The sequence below is a fragment of the Anas platyrhynchos genome, chromosome 7, assembly GCF_047663525.1.
Source record: "Anas platyrhynchos isolate ZD024472 breed Pekin duck chromosome 7, IASCAAS_PekinDuck_T2T, whole genome shotgun sequence".
NCBI classification, from domain to species: domain Eukaryota; kingdom Metazoa; phylum Chordata; class Aves; order Anseriformes; family Anatidae; genus Anas; species Anas platyrhynchos.
The window spans coordinates 12,875,468-12,896,528 of NC_092593.1; the positions used below are offsets into that span (position 1 = coordinate 12,875,468).

A 21,061-nucleotide genomic window follows, 5' to 3' on the forward strand; every position below is an offset into this window, starting at 1 on the left:
AAAAAAAAAAAACAAAACAAAACCAAAAAAAAAAAAACCACCACACATCCCTTCTGTTTTCTTCCTGCTGCAGCCACAACATTTCTAACTCATAATTATATTCTGGAAATAAAGTCTCCTTTTGTGACACAGTACTTAAGCAAGTTCTTCACCGAAGAAAAATTTAAGACAAAAACAGAAGTCTACCCTTACAATGTTCTCTTTTATGTTCATGAAGAATATACTTGATTTACCATGACATACTGCCACACTACCAAGGCTCTTGATCCTCAAAACTAGAAGATGCTACCATTCATTAACAATGTACTAACAATTCACATTTTAAATATGATATTTAGAACTTCTCTCTCCACACCTGAGGTGGCATTGTTACTGCATACAGTCCTACCAAGTGCACCTGGCATGGCCACACACTGAACCTGCAACACATTCATTAAGCATCAGGCCTACATTAAAATTTTAGGAAAAGCCTTGAGCTTGTCTGCTAAATCAGTCCACTAATCACACTGCAGCCCCAGCCTTCTCCAGCTGAGGAGCAATTTACCACCCACCTCCCCCAGCGTGTGCTCCCTTGTTCTGACCAGCAAGTGTGCATAAAATAGAGTTAATTTCCATACTTGCCAGAGAAAGTATGTATGAGATTAGTCCCATTTACCCTGGTGTGCCTGAATCAAAGGCACAGAATTGTGCAGGTCATTTCAAGTGCTCTTCATATCCTCATAGTTTGAGGAAACAACATAGTTCTGAGGGCCTAAACATGTGTTGCAGTCAGCAATGCAATCAGTTCAGATCAAAACACCCTGTAGCTCAGTTACACTCAGCTCTCCTTCTCTCACCACTACACTACTCCTCCAACATAAAGCTGAAGCTGCTTCTCCAAATCCCATGCCAAGCCTGAGCCAGAAAGATCTGGAGCCAAAGGCATCCGCAGTTCAAACCTACCCAGACAGTGTCGTCTTGTCGGTACTGTTTCCAGTTGCGGCCAGTGTCACTGAACATCAGCGTATAGCTGGTTACCCAGTCGGAGCTCCCATACCTGCCCTGGGTAGCCACTGCAACAATCTCCACTCTGTCTCCTAAATCAACCTGGAGCCACTGCTGCTCATTGGAGTACAGTGGGGACCAGCCACCAGCTCCTGTAAGAGATAGGATAAAAATAATGTAGATAACGATGACAACACAAGAAATTATACATGAGAAAGAAACATGTTATCAATTCAGGTTACCACAGAGGAGTCTAATTCCTAAACATAAAGCTGTTTGTTTAAATTTTTGTGTTAGGAAATATGTTACCTAGTGTGCTTCCTTACGATTTTCTTAATTGACCTAAGGCTCATAAGGAATTCTGACTTTAAGAGTTTTTAGAAAACCTATTCATCATCAACTGGACAAGTGTTAGTGAGGATGCTGGCACATTTCACTGACAGAAATATTGTACCTGTTCCCTCCTCACATGCTCCAGCAAATCTGGGAATACTGATTTCTAAGTTCTAATTTTCTTTGACATTTTCTTTTTGGCTAATTTTTGAAAGATGAGAGAAAATGTTAGTTATCTTGATTTTTGCTGTATTAAGTGTTCAAAAAATATGGTTTAATTAAAGGTTGTAAATGCCCTTCGATAATACATTGTAAAGCTACAGACCTATAGACTGAACAACTAAAATGAATTAACTTCACACTGAAAAGCGAACTCTTCTTCACAAAAGACGCTTGTTAAATGAATATGTGAAGATGTGGTTTGTTCTTTTAAGATAAAATACAAGGACAATGAGTTCCAAGTTATCAAATTCCATCACCCACTTCTCCATTCAGGAATGGAGATTTTATGATTAGATGTAAGCCAGTAAGTTTGTAACTCATGTTAATTCTTTACAAGTACATGAGCAGATCTACTGTCCCTCACACTCTTCTACTGGTTAAACAGGAACATGATAATGTCAAGCCAATGAAACATGGAACTGCAACCACTGCTTGAATTACAGCACTTCACTCCCAACAGTAAATGTGTGCTTATGGTTAAAAAGGGGAACCCTTTCAGATTGCAATACATTATCTCGTGTTCTCTAGCATACTCTTATATCATTATAGTCTGCATTTATTTTCTTTTACCATGTTTTTGCTTTCACACATTTATTCTCGGTATATGTTGAGCATTCACTCCAGCCTTACAAATAAGTGAACAATGCAGCTATGAAGAACAGAGAAGTCATTTATTCCAAAGTAACCAAAGCAGTAAATTTTCAGGCTGTTGTTACCTCTGAAACCTATCATCTTGTTTGTTTTACCATTATTAGCAAAGCTTACAAAAGCTTTTTTGTTTTTTTTTTTGTCCAATTATACTGAACAGAATTCCATTGGGAAAGGGGAAATATCGAGTTGAGAATAAAGCATTAACAATTCTGCACGTAAACTAGAAGAATGATTCCAAATATACATTTCTAAAGAAAAAGCATCAATAAACTTCAGTTAGAAATAGCTGGGTTTACCTTAATATTTTAATCTTATTAACTGATCTGTTTCAAAGCTGCTCCTTGAATAGCATATTAATGGTTGATATCAAAAACCTCTGTTTCAATAACTTTGCCCTTTTAAAATTTTCTTGATTTTCCTGGACCACATTGGATTTGCCACCTCACAACTGAAATTATTTTATCTAAGAAAAGATGTTACAATTTTCATTATTACAGCTCATTAAAGTAGGATTTAGTCCCAATTCCTGCAAAAGAAGTGTGTTGATTCCACAGGTGGAACTGAGTATCATCCCCAATCCCTATGAACTGGATGACTCAATCTTCACTTCTCTACCAAAATGTTCCAGGGAAAATAGTTTGCAACCAAACTGCTTGCTAGCACCATGCTTTATTTTACTTCTTTCAGCTATAACAGAAGTGTTAATTGCCATCGTGATTGTTTTACCTTCCTTAAATACTGCATCCTTGACAATGAGCATACCATGAAAAAGACCTAACTAGAATATTAGGAAGTTCATTGCTCACCTCATATCTGACTGCTCTCTTAACTCTGTACAGACACACAGCTTAAAGAAGCCCACACACCAGAAGTCTTAATACGGTTCCCTCAAACCTCCCCCCCCCCCCCCTTTTTTAAAGGTTCAAACTATACATTGATGTTCAAAAAGAAGTTGCATATCCAACCTGTAAGGAATTCTGACTAATGTACATGGGAAGGAAACCTTCTTTTGTACTATAACATCTCATATCTGAAATAGACTCTGAAAAAAAGTTGCTGCTCTGTTGCTTCTTCCAGGAACCATCAGAGCATTGATATTTAGTGGAGAAGTTCTGGCAGGTTTGTGGCACAAAACCGTTACTTTCACCACTCTCAAGAGTTTATTCTAGACATTTGCAGTGACTCTTAATAGAAATATAGGCATGTTCCTCTTTCCTGCATTGTCTCTTTAATCAGTCTTACTACAACAAACAGCAACAACTAGATGGTGGAAAATAGCTCATAAGTCATTAGGTGAGTTTTCCATTAAAAAAAAAAAAAAAAGAAAAAAAAAAAGAAAAAAAAAGAAAAAAGAACAAAAAAAAGAAAAAAGAGAAAAAGAAAAGAGGAGAAAAGAGGAGAAAAGAGGAGAAAAGAGAGAGAAGAGAGAGAAGAGAGAAAAAGAGAAAAAAGAGAAAAAGAGAAAAAAAGAGAAAAAGAGAAAAAAAGAGAAAAAGAGAAATTTTATCTTTGTTTTCTCTATTTTAGTTTCTATATAAGTTCTTAAACGAAGCTCATTACCACAGGTAATTTCCAGTACTAAGCTAAACATCATATCCACCGTCTACTCTATGTTGTTTGTACTTTCTCCCTCCTACTGCTATGAGAGGCAGTAAGGTAATATGCTTTCCACAGCAGTATTTTGCTTTATTATACATTGCTGTTTTCTAGTCTGAGCATGGTACAACAGGTTTATATTTTGGAAGCAAGTCAAAAGAATGATACACAATGAATGGAAATTTGGGAGATCTGCAGTGAGCTCAAGCTCTCAAATTACAGACTATAACAGCATCTCTGAACTGCATTTCACTCCAGATGAGCATATCCGTCTGTAGGAAATGTCATTCTTTAGATGCGAGCGCTGCAAAATGCAGCAATGACACCTGTTCTTAGCATCACCTCTGCAGGTTTTGTTGGTCCAGCAGTCCAGAAGCCAGACTTGCAAGAGACATTTCAGACTATGAACCCTGATTTTACAGAAGAGCAGCAATACGCACATTCCCTTGGGAGAGGAGCAGTAGGGAACACCCCAAAACTCACCCTTTCCCCATAGATTTTTTGGAAAGTAACAAAAAAGCATGTCCACAGTGTAGCAAACATTTTATGGCTCTTGGCCCCTCTACCTACTGGTGATGTTCACCCTGGTGAACATTCATCAGGGCAGGCCTAAAACAAGAATGTATAACATTAAGGCAACAACAGTAATGGCTGCCAAAGACAATGCTACTGAACATCCAAACAGATACTAGTATAACTGATTTTCTGCAGTTGGGTATAAGGAAATTGAAGAGTATCATAATTCCATCATTAATAGTGCGGTATAATCATAGAATAGACAAAGCATGGCACAGATTACAGCCACTGGATCAGGACTTTTGTTTTTTAGGTAACCTGGAAAGCGCTGATGTATGAAGATGCCACATACCCTCTCTCAAAGGAGCAAGAGACAAAATGTGATCAAAGTCAATAAGTTTTGCACCTCACAACATCATGTCTGAGGGGCAATAGCATTTCCCCATTCTGCCAGCCAGATTCCCATTCCTTCTGCTCATTGCAAAAAGGCTATATGATCGTTCCTCAAAGGTACCATGTTTCACATTGCCTATGGGTTGTTGCAAGGGAGAGCTTCAACATGGTGAGAAGAGAATGTCCTAGTGGAGAAACAGTGCCACAGGAACATATATTGCTCATATTCTCCATGGCAACAAATCATAATGCTAGAAATACGAGAAAGAAGATCATACGGTTTCTCAGTTGGAGACCCAAATGACTCCAAGAAATATGATCAAATACTTTTTTCAAATCATTTGTACATTTTGCCATAATTGTTCCAAAAACTGCACTTAAGCCCAGTGCTATGCAATCAATGCTCCTTGATGTTCCACAGGACTGCTCAAGATGCCCATACTTATTTATAGCTTATTAATATGAAGCAAAAGGAAACGTTCATTTCCATCCTACAGTGCCTTACAAACAGCTTAACTGGCTTTACATTGTGCTACAAACTCTTGGACTTCCTGCTGATGCTAAGCGCATCCCTGCTGCACAGCTTTACTTTAATGCCCAGATCAAACAGTTCCCAGCCATACGACAAATTCCTTTTGACATTATGTATGTTTTATATTCCCATACATAATTACCTATACTGACTATTCAGGCTGAGAACTAATAGGGAGTCGAAAAAGCCCTGTTGATACAGTCACATTGTAGCAATTTTCTTATTCTTTTTCATTATTTATTTACTGTAAACAAAAAGTTGATTAATCCCTCTCATGGATAATATATTTCACACCCCAGAATCATATTCATCTGAATTATACTAACTGCTTTACTGTTACCAGGTCAGATTTATTAGCACTTTAATTGAGCACTTTCAGCTGTTCATGTAAAGCTTTGCTTAGGTCTTTGCTGATGTTTGTTTGCTAAATGGCACATTTCTCTCCTGCAAGTCTTTCTTTAAATAGCCTATTAGTTACCTGCTACTAAATCAACTTGATGAATTAAAACTTTCTATTGATGTAGGTCTGGACTGTATTTTATAAATTCATCTTCACCTGTTGCTTTCATATTTATATTAACAAATATATCTGGCTTTTTGCCTTGAAGCACTGTTACTTGCAATGTTTTATCAATTACAAATGAAACTAAACAAACTCATCAAAACATTCCAACACTATTAGAAATTCATGGCATAGTCTTCGTTAGCAGATATTATTTCCTCCAAAGATGTCTGTTGTATGTATTCAAGTACAAGCCAAAGAAAGTTATTTCAGCCACTATCTACCACCACTTCCTTCTCCAAATCAAGATGAAGTATCCATGTGAATACTGCTGGTACTACATCTATCTGTATGTTTCTATGAGAGTCTGTGCAACAAAAGAATTAAGCAATGTAGAATTCAGCGTTTAGATCCTTTTGTTATGTTTAGCTCCTCAGTTATCACCTAAAACTTCAAAACATGAAATAGAAGTTGCTTGAACACCTGAAACTAATTCCCTGCTTAGGGCTCAGTTTCAACATTCTCTGTCTTCCCCTTCCCATGATTTGTGCCAAAGAACAGATAGGACCTTACTGATGTGATAATGCATACCTAAAGGACTAGAATAAATTACAGCCCCGCTACATGGTAGAGCAACCTTAGCACACCTGAATAAGACCTATTTCATTTTCTACCCTTATTATCACTGTAAATTTACTTTAGATATCATTAATATAACTTTAAAATTCAGTACACCCAGAGCTTGCAATAGTATTGTCTTTGAATCTTCTTTTCTGTAGATAAAATTAGTCATTTAAGCCATTTTCAAAATCATGTAGGTATGTTTACCCAGTATCTCAGCTAGTGGCTAAAGACAAAGGCAAAGCAAACTCATATCATGCTCAATGTTTCCAACTTTCTATATGTCAAGAAGCTATCACATCACCTTTTACTTGCTGAGGAACTCTAGTTCAGTGGTTTGAGATAGTAACTCCCATCTAACACTTCTCTAACGACATCACAACTCCTTATCATTAGTGCCTTATTAGGTTTCTCAAACAGTAATGTTAGACAGACAATTCATAGAATATGTTCAAGTAGGAAAATTCTCATTTAAATTTCAATTAAAGTCTCTTAACTAGTAGTATACTTTTTAGTGTTTCTAAGAATGAAAATCATATGTAATGCCATAAGACACAGCTTTCCTCTTTTTGAGGCTCTAACTTTGGAATAAGATGAGAGCCACAACCCAGATTTATAACAAAATACCTAATGATATCCTAAATATTGCTTTTTCCCCCCCCCCCCAATATAAAATTTGATCCTAATAGTTTCACTTCATGTGTCAACACATTATCAGGGCAATCCTTGTTGCAAACGTCTGCAATTTTTTTTCATTTATTTTTATTATTTTTGTTAAGTTGTGTAATCACTGAATTCCACTAGAACATGTACGTGTATATCTAGTTGCTACTACCTTTAATAAACAACTACATTTTAGAATGGGGTCTCAAGTCTAATGACCTTCAAGCTCTAAAAATTATGGGGAATATTATTCAAAAGCAAAATAACTACCTGAACTTCCTATAGGATGTTTCTACAAGAGGAGAGCTTCAAATTCAATAGAAGTTTTCAACAATAACAGGAATGAATTGCTCCTAAATAAAGCTCTCAAAAAAGCATAAATTAACAGCTCTACTCAACTTGGCTCTGAATGCACTGCATACAAACAGCATAAAAGTTATTCTTTATAACTGTGATTAAAAATATTTTAGGCATTTTCCACGGAAACCTTACCATCTCGCCTGTTGAGCTTTGCAAAGCTGGGACTGTGAGTACTGAAGAACTCAGAGGAACTGGTAAAGGCTGATGAAGGTAAAGCAGATACCAACGCATCATCACAATTATCTAAAAAGAGCAAAAAACAATACATAGAGAGGTCATCACATGAGCAAAAAATATGTCAACTTCTACTAGCTCAAGGTGCTTCTACTTAGTAGACAGAGACTGGAGAAGAAGAAATTTGCATGAAATCCCTCAGAACAAAGTATGTCATCGTCGTCATCAATACATCATCAACTATGAAATTTACCTCCCAGAACAACAATCTGATGGGACTGCAACCAGATAGAAGCTGTTGTTAACAGCTAAAATCTTGAAAATGTCTTTCTTCCAGACAAAGCAATTTTATGATATACCCTACCCTTAAAGAAGATAAAACCTCCTGTTGCAAAAGCCACTAGAAGAACATAGTAATGCTATATCAGACTTTATGTAACACCTCAAGTGTTGTGTTCAGTAAAATGTTTCTCAATGGAGCAGGTACCTAAAGTAGGAGTTACAACTTCTTACTTCTGTGTGTAAGCAACACATAAGGGATATGCCACCTGGCCTTGTGCAACATGTAAAAGTATGTTCCAAATTAGCTTGTTAGGTCAAATAAGTAGTCTGCAATGTTTTTTCCCGCATTTTGAAATCCTCATCTGAGGAGAACTTCAAGTAGCCTAGACTAACACTCCAAATGATTTTTTGGGCTCATAACATTTGAAGAAGAATGCAATTAGGCAAAGTGAGTTTTCACATTACAATGCTGTCACATACACATTAAAGACTATGGTGCAGGATTTCAATCGGGAATAACAATTAAAACAATAAACCCACACCTCATTTTTAATTAAATCTCCCATGGAGGGGGATCTAATTACTGGAAAAGTCCTGCAGGTTAGCCAGATCTTAGTCACCAGTGTGCTCTCACACTCATAGTAAATATGCAATTTGTAAGTGGTGGGGGAAGAGATGCATTAATACTTCAGGGTTACAAAAAGCAAGGAATAAAAGCAGCAACGACTTTCCAGTTCTGACAGTAAATGTAGACTCATCCAAAATTGGATGATACCTTTCCCATAAAGATCCAGATTACAACTAAGCTATTACTTGTCTTTCTGCAAAACAGCCAGAGAGTTTTGTAATCAAAATCCTCCACATTGTAAGAAGTTATCTGCTTGTCTGATCAACAGGAAAGCAACACTGTTGGCTACCTTCAGCATCCCTGTGCACTCTGGGCTGAGAGGTGAAAAACTTCCACTACATCAACAGACTTCCACCCAATTGAAATAAAAAGCAGCCTCCAACACCCCTCCAGCAGGGACCACCCCTTCATCACCCCACTCATGGAAGTAAAATCAAGGTCTACCTTAGTAACTGCAAAAAGACTCAGATGTGGGCTAACCTGCTACTGGAAATTCCTTAAGCAGACAAATTTCTCTTTACATGCAAATATGTTTGGTTTGTAATTTAAATATGTAACTGAATTTTTAAAGTGGAGAATTTCCCCTGAATAAAAAGAATTATAGAGTAAAAGTAGGTGGAAATTTTATGTGAACAATAGTGGGAAACTGTTTAAAAATTTAGCTCAGTTCTGCATTTACATACAGTTATGAGAGGTTTATGAGAGGTTTAAAAGAAAAAAAAAAAAGAAAAAAGAATAGGCTGTTCAGGAAAAAAAAGTAGTAATAAAGCAAGTATTACATGACTGGGAAAAAAGAAGAAGCTGATCTCTGCAACTCCAAAGAAATGGTTGGGAAGTACAAATTACTGGTGAAGAATGCTAAAAGAACATATAGCACATGGCCCAAAGAGTTTAAGACATAAGAAGGAACCCCTTCAATGCTGTAGATTTCCCACTATGGATTTTTATACTGATAATTACATTGCAGAAATGATCATCATGATGGAATGTAAACAATATTAAACATAAATCCATTTGATATTCTGAAAGAGCAGAATGATATATTAGTCTTCTAAATGCGTACAAAAGTAATATTCTGATGGATTAACAAATAAGAGGAGATGGCACAAGTGGAAAACTATAAATACAGACTTAATTATTGGCCCAGAAACTGGATTAAAACATCTGAATCACCAGTTTAGAATTTAAATAAGCCCTGTAATACTGGAAAGCCTCCAAACAGAGAAACATGAACAATGGACTACATATAAATTGGCAGAGAAGGTAGCCTAAGGAAACATAAGCCAGGTTGTCTGATAAGGATTTAATGCAAATCAGTGAAAGGGATGATGAGAAATTCAGCCCATGAAGAGTTAAAGAATGGCAGAGAGAGATTTTATCTAGCACGTTTATCCAGAAAGCATCAAATTAAACATACCTGATACCATTTTATTAAAACACTGTAATTGAGAAGGGTGAAAATATACATTTAGTTCTAAAAGTATTTATTTAGTACTCATCTGAATTCAAAACAGCTCTACATCAAAAGCAGTGTAAGCAATATAATTCATAACAGGGTATTGACTGATGGACCTCAAAAAGGAATCTCAAATATGAAATCCTTTCCATCTATTAGGTTACCATCAGCAAAAATGCCTAACGAGATCCATGAATTAGACAAATTAAGGACAAGTATGCCACTGGTGTTTTGACCATGAGGATAATTAACCAACAAAACAGATTACCGAGGTCCTGAGCAGATTCCTTATCACTTACAGCCTTTAAGTCTCAAAAAGAACTGACTGCAATGCAGAAATGTGTGTGGAGTGCAGTGCCCCTTGGTACACAAGAGGTCAGACCATAATTATTCCGTCTGGACTTGAAAATCTGCAAATTAAAATAAGCCTGTTAAATTCAGCGTCACTTGTGACCTAAACAGTGATTTAAACAAAGATGTCAAATGGCAAATACATCAGGGCACCGTACTCGCCCAGTCTTCTGCATTCTATAAAATCCAGTGAAGGGGTTGGGAACCTCTTCAAAGGAAGTTCAAGGTCCTAGCGACAGGTCTACATTAAGGTAGTAATGACATCAGTTCAGTGCTTTCAAGAGGGATAGAAAGAATAGTTTCTATGCTGTATAACTGTCCAGAAAAAATTGTGTGAGTCCAACAGTAGGAGAGTCTCCTCCAGGTAATAACAGTGTTGGTCTCCTCTTGGTCACCCTCTGAGAAAGTTTCTTTTGCCAGATTTTTCTGTGCTTGGGTATCCGAGGCAGAATTGAGTGTCATGAATATCTTTCTTAGAACTTATAAGTGGAGATATGACCAATTATTATGCATTAAAAAATATCAAGCATCTTTTAAGCTAACCTATGCTCTGGGAAGATACCACGCATAGAGTTCACAGGCTAAATCAGCAAGAATTTGCTGGTATATTTCATGTAAGTTCAGGGACTGAAATGTCTCTGAGAAGTACTTCAGCTGAAGAGGATAATCTGATTTGAAACAACACCAATGAAACTACAGCTAGCACCAAATAAACCATATTTACATTTCAAAATGCCATCACATAAATATTAAAATTGCATTACCTATCACATATGAGCTAATTTTCTCTAGTTATAGATATTCAGTCATTGTCATAAGAAGTATTCAGTACCACTTGAAAATAGAGGTTGAATGTAAACGAGAAATTTCGATTTAAATAATGTCTAGACTGCTGGCTCACTTCAGTTCGCTGCGGTTGCCTAAGGACTACAACAACTCAGCATATCAGCCTGTGATCCACCAGTTGTCCATGACTAGAGTCACAGCAACAATCTCTGTGGGTTCTCACTGTTACCTAAAGGTATTGTTGGATACCTATGGGGCACCAGCTGTCTCAGTACTACAGCAAGTGTAACCCATTTCAGAGAAATGTATTCAGGGTGTTCCCCAGGATCTCTGTGGGATCCAGTACAGGAAGTGACAATTAGCTCATCTAACTACCAGGTGCTTTACCTTCATTTATCTGTTGCTCCAGTTCACAGACATACTCACATGGATCTCTGCTACAATGACATTTTCACACTAAATTCTGGAATCCTCAAATGGATGTCTCTAGAAAAAGACACTATGGGGAAGATTTTTTCTCCAAGTCCGCAACTAACTATAAAACATGTAATTTTAAGGCTTTAGGATATAGGAAAAGCATTAACAATTTGAAGATTGTTCAAAGAGAACTAGAGCAAATACAGACTGACTCCCTACAGATAAGTGAATAACAATTGATTGACTTCAGATTGCAAGTAAGAACAGCCTCCAAGTGAAGCTGATTCTTGAGTGGATACTCTGACAAGATGCAAGGTCACTGTTCTGCTCTTCCCTCAAAGATAATCACGCAACATCAGAGGTTGCACATAACAGCTCTACACATAAGACGTACAATTCAGGATGTAGCACAGATTTTACGCACCAAATGAAATTTCAAAGAACAGTAAAGTGCTTAGAATGCATCAGTCAACAATCCAGGTCGTATGCAGGGCAGCTCTGGCGTATCCCTTATCAGACATGAAATAACAGATGGAAATAACAGATGTGAGATCTCTTTGTAAAACTTAGATGAAATATGCTATGGGTTTCAAAAGGTGGGATGTGCACACAGAGTGAGGGTCATACCTTCAGCCCTATTTCCATGAAAAGCCACAATAACACATACCCCAAGATGACAAACCTATTACAATGTTTTGTTTTTCTGATGATGCAGAAAAGACAGGTGAAGTATTTTGTGCTTATACAAGGTCAGAGATGACCTATATCAAAACTAATAGCAAAGCCAATATATGCTGATTCCCACCATACACATTTTAAGAGATATTGTCTCCCTCATTTGCTATGAGGGAAACAGGCCTTCATTCCAGTTTCTCCCAAGATTCTACTTTCTGGCTCCACTTTACAAAGCAGAAGCCTTGGCAATTCGTCAGAAAAATAACAACTTTTTTTTCTGAGTCAATCACATTACATTTCTATGGAAAACATTGGCTTTAACAAAAATCATTCCACACTACATAATCACTTAAAACATCTGGAGAAAGAAATTCATTTACTGTCCAGTTGTTTTTTCTACAATTCCTTGCCAACCAGATAATTACAAAAAAAAAAAAAAAAAAAAAAAAAAAAAAAGCATCTAATTGTACCTATAAACCATGTTCTTCATACAAATCACATAGTGATACAGATGTTGACTTGCATTTGAGAAATGTATGTTGACCTCGACTATGCTGAGTTCTGAGAAACAGGCAATTATGCATAGCATTTACAATGTCATGCATATCATTAGAGCTGTCCTTGGCAATCTTACTTCTGAAAGGAATAAAAATATTTATATTCTTTGACTTTCTTTTTCTCACTTTTGAATTTAAAAAATGATGATAAATTAACAACAGCAACAAAAAGAGAAACTCAACAACCTATTACAAAGTTGTTTGGTTTATTGTTCTTGATTCCTGTCTTGCAGCTTTAATTTCCCTCCAAGTGAAAACACAGGAAGTCTTCTCTCCCCCTTTTCCCCATATATTATAATTTTGCCAAAAACATTTACTTTAAGACAACAACATAAACATTAGTTCAGATTTTAAACACATCCAATTAGAATTTAGACACTAAAACTTTTGGGCTTCTGCAAGACATGCCAGATAATATCAACTTTACCCAACAATCCATAAAATAGTGAACTTCAGAAAAGGCCTTCTGCCCAAATATTTGAGATTCTATATTTTGTGAAGGCCTTTGACACCTGTGACAAGTATGAAAAAAATAATTTAGAGAAATGTATCCAAATCCTGGAGAGACAGGACTTCATACGCTTCTGAAAGGCACCTAATATTTTGTCAAAATTGGTTTTGCCCAGAAACTAGAAAGTACAACTTCACTAATTCTTCCAGTACATTTTATGTAAGCGTTAGTAAGTATGACATGATCTAGTTTATAACTTGCTGCAGCTAAATGTTATCTCAAGCTTTAAGAAACTACTTGGAATTTAGATTTCTGATTAGAGGGCATCACACTAACGTTTCTATCAGCCTCTTTTGAGGGGGATCAGTCTCTGAACACACACAGGGTTGTCACCAGCCATGACTTCGATGGGTTAACAATCTTGGTGTGCTGCTTGAAGAGTCACTGGGACAAAACACATCGATTTCCACTTGTGAAGGACATCCAGAAAGGTCACTAACATTTCCTTAATTAAAGCTTTGATGAAGAGGACACAATCAGGGAAAGATCACCAGTCCTTGGGCTCCATGGATTTCCCATAGTTCGGATTTGAACTGGTTTTAGTAATGCTGTATCCTGAGACAAATGTGCAGAAAATCTTCGACTGTGAAGCTTGTGTTACTTCTACATCTTATACTGCTAGTCTCTTATTGGTATGATAAGTACCATACTTACACCAATGATACCTACACCAATAAATGAAAAGTCCTTGAAAAGCCAAAGAAAGACTCTGGTCTACATTGCAGCAACCACAAGTATCATGAAATAGTAGGAAATAGTGCAAGACAGTAGCAGCCAGAGCTAGCATTGTGCTAGTGCAGCTGAAGAAAGGGTACACAAGCACACAAGCTATTACAGAGAAAAGAATGCTGCTCTTTGCAAAATATATGAATTGCAGAAGAAGGAAGAGAATTTTATCCCACAAACTGGTGTGGGTAGGCCTCATAATAGAGTCTGAAGGAATTCAGAAGCAGATAAGTGGCATGCCTCCTGCATCATCCCAAGGTAATAAAAGAAGTTTCAAGAAAAGATAACTGCCTACTGTAGGTGCTTCTCCCCAAGTACACAGGGACTGCCACAACAGCAAAGAACTCCTGGATTAGACCTGGCTTAGAGGTCTCTGCCAAACCAGGCCCAAGTCCTGCAGCAAGGGCAGGAGTGCTTGTCACCAGCTGTGCAAACCCTTGTCTGTACCAGAATCCCCAAGGTTCAGAGGTAGTTTAACAAGTGCTTCACAAAATCATACAGGCCTTTTGTCCACAGCTTGCTATTTAGATATGTTTATATTTATTTTATGTTACATGAAGGAGATTTCAGCGTAAATAAGAGGCCTTGTAGCTTCCTCTTGGAGGCCTTACTTAGAATTTAAAGGTATTTTATTTAAGTGTGACTTTTGTTGCCAAGATATAATTTTATTCATTATTAAAATACCAGCAGAGATACAGATGGTGCTGAAGTTAAATTGTGTGCATCATTTTGATTGCAACTGTAAATTGTCTCTGTACTGGGATTTTGGGATTTGACGCTGAAAAGATTCACTGGTATTTATAGGCTCAATAAAACTCTTCTTAGCATTACCCATTTAGTGGCATACTTTGTTTTAAAGACATAAAACATGCATTTTGTACAATGCCTACAACAGTGCTCAGAAGTAACAACTGATGTCTTACACTTCATCTATTTTTCTTCCTCGTTCTGTAGCTACAGCTCTTTGTAAAGATCAGAAATAAGTATTTGGATATTACTGTAAAAATTAAACTTCCATCTTTACAATCCAAGCAGGTCTCTGTGTATAGGAGTAGAAGCTTCTGTAAACTGCTGGGGGAGAATAACACACAGACACACAAAAGAAACAGTAGATGCACAAACAGCATACCTACAGATTTGGAGAGAATGAGAGATGATATCCATGTCATGAGTCCCCACACAAAGCATCTCACTGGGCCTACCTCATGTTACAAGGCTTTACTACCATAGATATCTTAGTAAGTGATTCTGGGGAAGATGAAGACAGAAAAATATTTTTCTGTAAAGCAAAATTCCCTTTCCCCCCGCCTTCCCCCCCCCCCTCCCTTCCTAGAGACTGGCTATGCTCACACACACAGCTGTGAACTCCATCTGTTAGCTGATAGGCATGGCATATTTTTCGAGATATAAGGCACTAGAGAAAGTACTTAACAACACAACAGTGTTCCTTTTTCTTGCCTTGCTATAGTGCAAGTAAACAACAATAGTTTAGATAATCATGAACTCTTCCCAAATGACTGTAAATTACATAAGTGTTCTTTAATATGTCTGTAAAGCTTGACATAAAAGTATTAGTCAGAGTATTTATAGAACATCCTTTTATGATCCATTTTTCAGTCTTACAAAAAGTGGTCAAGCTTGGTTTTGAATAATGCAAGGTTCTCTCAAAAAACTCTGATTAAATAGTTGCTCTTATGTATTTATTTACACTGAAACGAGCATGTCTGTAGTCCAACTCCCACTCACATAATGAAGTAGGAATTGAGGAACAACGCAATCATGACACTTGGGCTTACAAAGCCAAACTGAAAATTTCAAAGAATCATCAATGCAACTCCAGTGAACAGAAGAAATGCAGAAGCAATGCTTTCTTTGGAGAGAGTCAGAAACATCTGACAAAAGTTACCATCAAAAATTACAAAATAAAATAAAATAAAATAAAATAAAATCTTATGTTTCAGCAACAGATGTTCTAAGATTCCAACATATCATAGCCCATGCAGTTTAGGTGATACACAAAGTCTGCATTTGCAGAATGAAGGTACTATTCATTTCATTGTATACTATACACTCTTCACTAGATCAGACTTTTTTTTTTTTTCATTTAAAACAGAAAAGAATCGCCTAGTGCCAATAAACATCAAATCCATCAGAGAAATCTGCTGAATATGAGGATAGCCGGATCCTCAATTAAAAAAATCATTGTTATTTTATATGGAAGGAAAGAAAAAAAGAAAAAAAAAAAAAAAAAAACACATAAAAAGGATGCTGTGACTCACTTGTGAACACTCATATTCCAATGAGCAAACCTGCAAAAGCGTATCATTGCCCAAAGCTGTGATTTACTCTCAGCAGGTGTAACAGCAGTTGCCAGGGGTTCTTACTACTTTCTACTCACAGAAAGTAATTCTTCTTCAGCCTACTTGCCTTTTTCATTAGCATTTGTGAAACGCTGTTAATTAAGAGTGCTCTGTCTTTGATCTGGGATGAGAAAGCTACAAAGCTGATCCAGCAGATGGAACAGGCTTTGTATCTGAAGTCTGTCCTTTTAACATGTGATACACTTTAGTGGACAGACACCGTAAGTGGCCCAGCCAGTGACTGAAGAGATATATCCAGAGGTTGCATTTCTCTACAGGAAAACAGATGAGATTTTGTCAGCACAGGGCAGTATTTCCTACATTACAAAAAAACAGAATCCAAGAACACAGAAACCCTTTGTCATAGCCACACAGCATCACAAATATCTTTTTTAGCCTCGCCTACATAAGACTCATTAGTTGTGCATTTTAATGAAATAGCCACTGCATTTCAGCAATCAACACTGATTCTTTATTCTCAGAAGTTTTGACAGAACTCACAGAAATACCAAAGTTTACAGTTATAAAGCATCTATACAACCTTCAAAAGCATCAGGTCACAACTGAAAACAGAGTTCAGGACTCCACCAATTAAAATATGGATACAAAAAACAATGTTTTAAAATACCATAATACATACAATTAAAACACTGTATTTGTTGAACAGAAATGTTAATGCACCTGCACTCAACAGCAAGCTGCCAGCCTCATTACTAGAGGAAAAATACACGAAAGATCAGAGGCAGCTGAACTGAGTTCAGTATAGACACACACACAACCTAAAATTAAAATGCAGAGGGGGTAATGCAGATTTTCTGCTGATGTAACTCACCATTAAGATTGTTCAGGAATTCATTGGTGAGCAGTTTTATCCAAGTTATCTAAATACAATTATTTAAATAGGAGTGTAAATACCTGTTTCAATGAGAATAAAGTTTGGTGGTGGGGGGCAGGAGAGCAAAAAAGGCTTTCTGTAGAGCTACAGCAGCAAATAAGTTTGCATGCTGAGAGGAACATGAAAACCAATTCAGGAAATGCAAGTGCTTTATTTGCAGGGGGTGACAGGAGTGGACTGGAGGGAGATTAAGAACCATTTCCTAGCCCAATTTGGAAAGACTTTCAGTGATTTAAGAAGAAAGATCTTGAATTCACCACCTGATATCCAACCCAGGGACAGAAATATAGTTCTATTTCTCCAGACTGCCTGAATCTTTCATGCAGATTAGCATTTATACTATTCCTCACACACTTAGTGACCTTCACATTGACCATTCATACAGCAGCACTGCTGCAAACTTCAATGGAGCATCTCAACACCAACTGCTTATCCAGCATCACACCTGTCATCAGAGACATATAAGCATGGACCCTTAAGTGAGGCTCCCCTTACCTCACAGTGCCTTTGCAGAAGTACATTACGAGGGGTACATTAGAGAACAAAAATCAGGATCCAATTACCATGGCAAGCTTCCGTTTGCAGATTCACTCTTGGCCCTGATGAATGGAATAAATGTAAAGGGAACTTGAGGCAGAGTTTGACATTCATTAATCTCGTTTCCTTGCACTTCCCAAGCAAGTACACTGGTTCCCAAGGGTTCCCATACTCCCAGTTTCCATGCAGTGCTACAGTTCCCCCCACACCTTGGAGCAAGATCCATAAGTATCTGCATCAGCATGATATCCCATTCACATTCTCCCTCTTCCTAACCCAAACACCAGTTCAGAATGGCAATGAATTTGGGTACCCTCGATCACATGAGAAACCTTATCAGATCTCAGCTTGCTTAAGTGAGATATTTCTGTTCTGTTTTTTCTACAGACCTCTACTGAAAAGGGTTCATTCACTCAGGCAAAGACTTTCAAACAATTCCATACCTTTGTCTGGTAAGCTTATTTTGCATAGATCTAAATTTATAGCCTCTATCTCTAAGCAAACAACAGAAGCAACAACAAAAGCCACGGAATGCTGATGAGTTTCAGAGGCATACCCAGGTAACGATGCATAGCAATTTAAAAGCCATCAATAACCTAGAGGTTGTCCCTTGAATTTTCAAATCAATCATGGTCAAGTGAGTTCAATTTTTTTCAATTTTTACTTTTCCTTTGTATCTTTGATGAACTCATGGATAAAATTGATTAAAGGGGGGGGGGGGGAAATACAGAGCATGGGGTTCACTAAACATTTTCTATTCTGAAGAAAACCTCTTCAAATTGTGTAACATGCAAGATGGCATACTGAAAACCAATTATAACTCTGAGAATTTCCGTACATCCCATAAGGCTGAGAGAATGTTCAATTTGCAGTCTGTGAGCAAGGATGAAGGTAGTAGTAAGTGCCCATGTACCACTGCATTTAAATGTAATGTCATTTCAAGGGATGATAAGTAATCATTTCATGTCTCAATAACCTCCAACAAAAGCACCTTATTTAGCCCCAAAATACCCATTTTTAAGACTTCTGTGCAAGTTAATGGTTTAGATAAGGAACTGGATTGAAAAAAAAAGTTAAAAATTCCCATTCTTAGTCAAGGTGAATGCAGCTTTGATGTCAGTTTAAAGATGAAAATTTTCTGCCAGACATTTCTTAGGGCAGCATATTCTCTCCATCAGTGGCATTTTTAGTGCCATTGAAGGGGGAAAAAAAGCAACAGAGATCTATTAAATTGAACATGTTGCCAAGTAAACAAAAGAGTTTTTATGCAGGTTTGGATTTTTGTCTCTAACAATTCATGATTACTTTGGGGATCAGTATTGAGACCTGTGTGCTATGGTCTTTGCTTACAACCTTAAGCTCCACTGGGCTCCAATACCTTGTCCTGAACAAGATCCATGACACTAAGTGGTCACAGCACTCAGCCTTATGCTCACTGCAGGTCTGGTTCATGATTTTAGACTCACCTCAGCAGTTCTGTCATTGAGTTTTCTGTTATGTATAAGTTATTAATCAACCTTTGAGTTTCTTTCAACACCCTTGGATGATAAACAAGTATGCCAGAAAACAGTAGCAAACACAAGGACAGAGAAGTCCCAAACAAGCAGTCCTCATGGACTGAGGCACACCATGAGGGTGATGGCAGCATCATCTTTCCACCACTATCAAATACTAGAGCTGCTAGGGGGTGTGGAGGATGTGATATTTCTCACTCATGTAAGGAAACAAGGACAAAAAGCTTCAGAAGACAAGCTCCAGGAGAAAACTCAGAGCCACTCATGAGTCACTAAGACTACTGAAAACTGAACTTCATTTGCACACACAGATAGTATCCTCCTTGATCAATACTGAAGGTGCTTTAGAATCACAGAATCATTTAAGTTGGAAAAGACCTCTGAGACCATCAAGTCCAACCTCTAGCCTAGCACTGCCAAGTCTACCACTAAACCATGCCCCTAAGCACATCTACATGTCTTTTGAATACCTTCGGGGTTGGTGACTCAACTACTTCTCTAGGCAGCCTATGTCACGTTTCCATATTCAGCATACACTTCCCCCATTGATGACGGTGTTGAATGCAGCATCCAGACAAATCTGTGTGAACCCAGGAATGCATTTGACAGTCACAAAGTATGAGATTATTTTTTAGTGGAAATCTTAGAAGCCAGCTAGAGTGGTACTGTCAAGGCCACACTTGTCACACCTGATTAGTGGCTCCCTTCCAAGTCCTGTCCCAAATCAACTAGAAGTTTTGCATGCAAGCAAAGATACAGACTTGATATAAATTATGCTGATAATTTGATCCCGTCCAGTGTTTCCTGTGTCAAATATATTTTCATAGAGATAGATCACCAATAGCTCTCCTGGATTTAACATAGAATACAGGAGGACTGGAGGATGAGAGAAAACTTGTAACCTCTACAAGCATAGTATCGTAGACAAGGAAAGATAAAGTATATAACATGAACATAAGAGGATTATTTACATTCGGGTTTTGCAAAATTTCTTTTTTCTGTAACAAGTTCACAAACACAAATAATAGAGTTAAGAGGCAAAATATGCAAAGCATTGCAATGCAGTATTTCTTTCATGTAGAATTAAATAAAAGCAGTTATTCTTTATTTTAAAATGCACAATGAATATAGAAGCAAGTCAAAAACCAGAAATAGGAAATTCAACAAGATAGCAATTTCAACTTAAATTCTTATTATATCAGTTCAAAACCAGCAGAACTTTTTTTTTTTTTTTTTTTTTTTTTTTGTCTAAAGAGACCATTTTGCATCCAGCAAGAAAAAAGGTTCACCTTCTATCAGTAGTCCCCCCTTGTGATGAACTTTGTACTTGGAAACTGAAAAAAAAATATCCTGATTAAAAAACAAACAAACAAACAAACAAAAAAAAACCAACAATCAGAGAAACTGACAGAACTCTTTTCCACTGCCCCCTGTCAAAAACAGTATATAAAATAGAACCATTTTTGCAAAGTTACTGTAAGGAGCCTTCATAGATACAGCTGTCAGACTTGGAACAATTTGAGTAATAATTTGATAAGTTTATTTTCAGATATGACAAATAGACAACTCCCCCAGGCTCCCTAATTGCTTGTCATTTTGTTTAGACAGATTCTACTCCTTCGATACTGAATGACTAGCTCAAATGCTTTTACATATAATTATGGCTCAATCCAAGCACACTTCCTTAAAAACAAAGAAACTGTATATATTAAGGTAATAATCATTTAAACACAGAGGAATGCTAAGCTGTGTATTTCTTACTCTCTTTAAACCAAATTCAAATTTTGCTTAGATTTCTACTGGTTCTCATCCCATTTTA

At 37.1% G+C, this 21,061-nt stretch overlaps 1 protein-coding gene across 3 annotated transcripts in view; it reads right to left on the bottom strand.

Annotated features, from left to right (window-relative positions):
- The window catches only part of CNTNAP5 (contactin associated protein family member 5), a 286,068-nt gene that overhangs the window by 204,065 nt on the left and 60,942 nt on the right, over positions 1-21,061 (bottom strand). For all 3 annotated transcript variants that reach the window (XM_027461259.3, XM_038182237.2, XM_072040750.1), the window contains exons 3-4: positions 7,506-7,616; positions 943-1,136 (exon numbers count right to left, since the gene is read on the bottom strand). In XM_027461259.3, the coding sequence (XP_027317060.2) occupies positions 943-1,136; positions 7,506-7,616 (305 nt within the window). The remainder of the gene's footprint in view (positions 1-942; positions 1,137-7,505; positions 7,617-21,061) is intronic.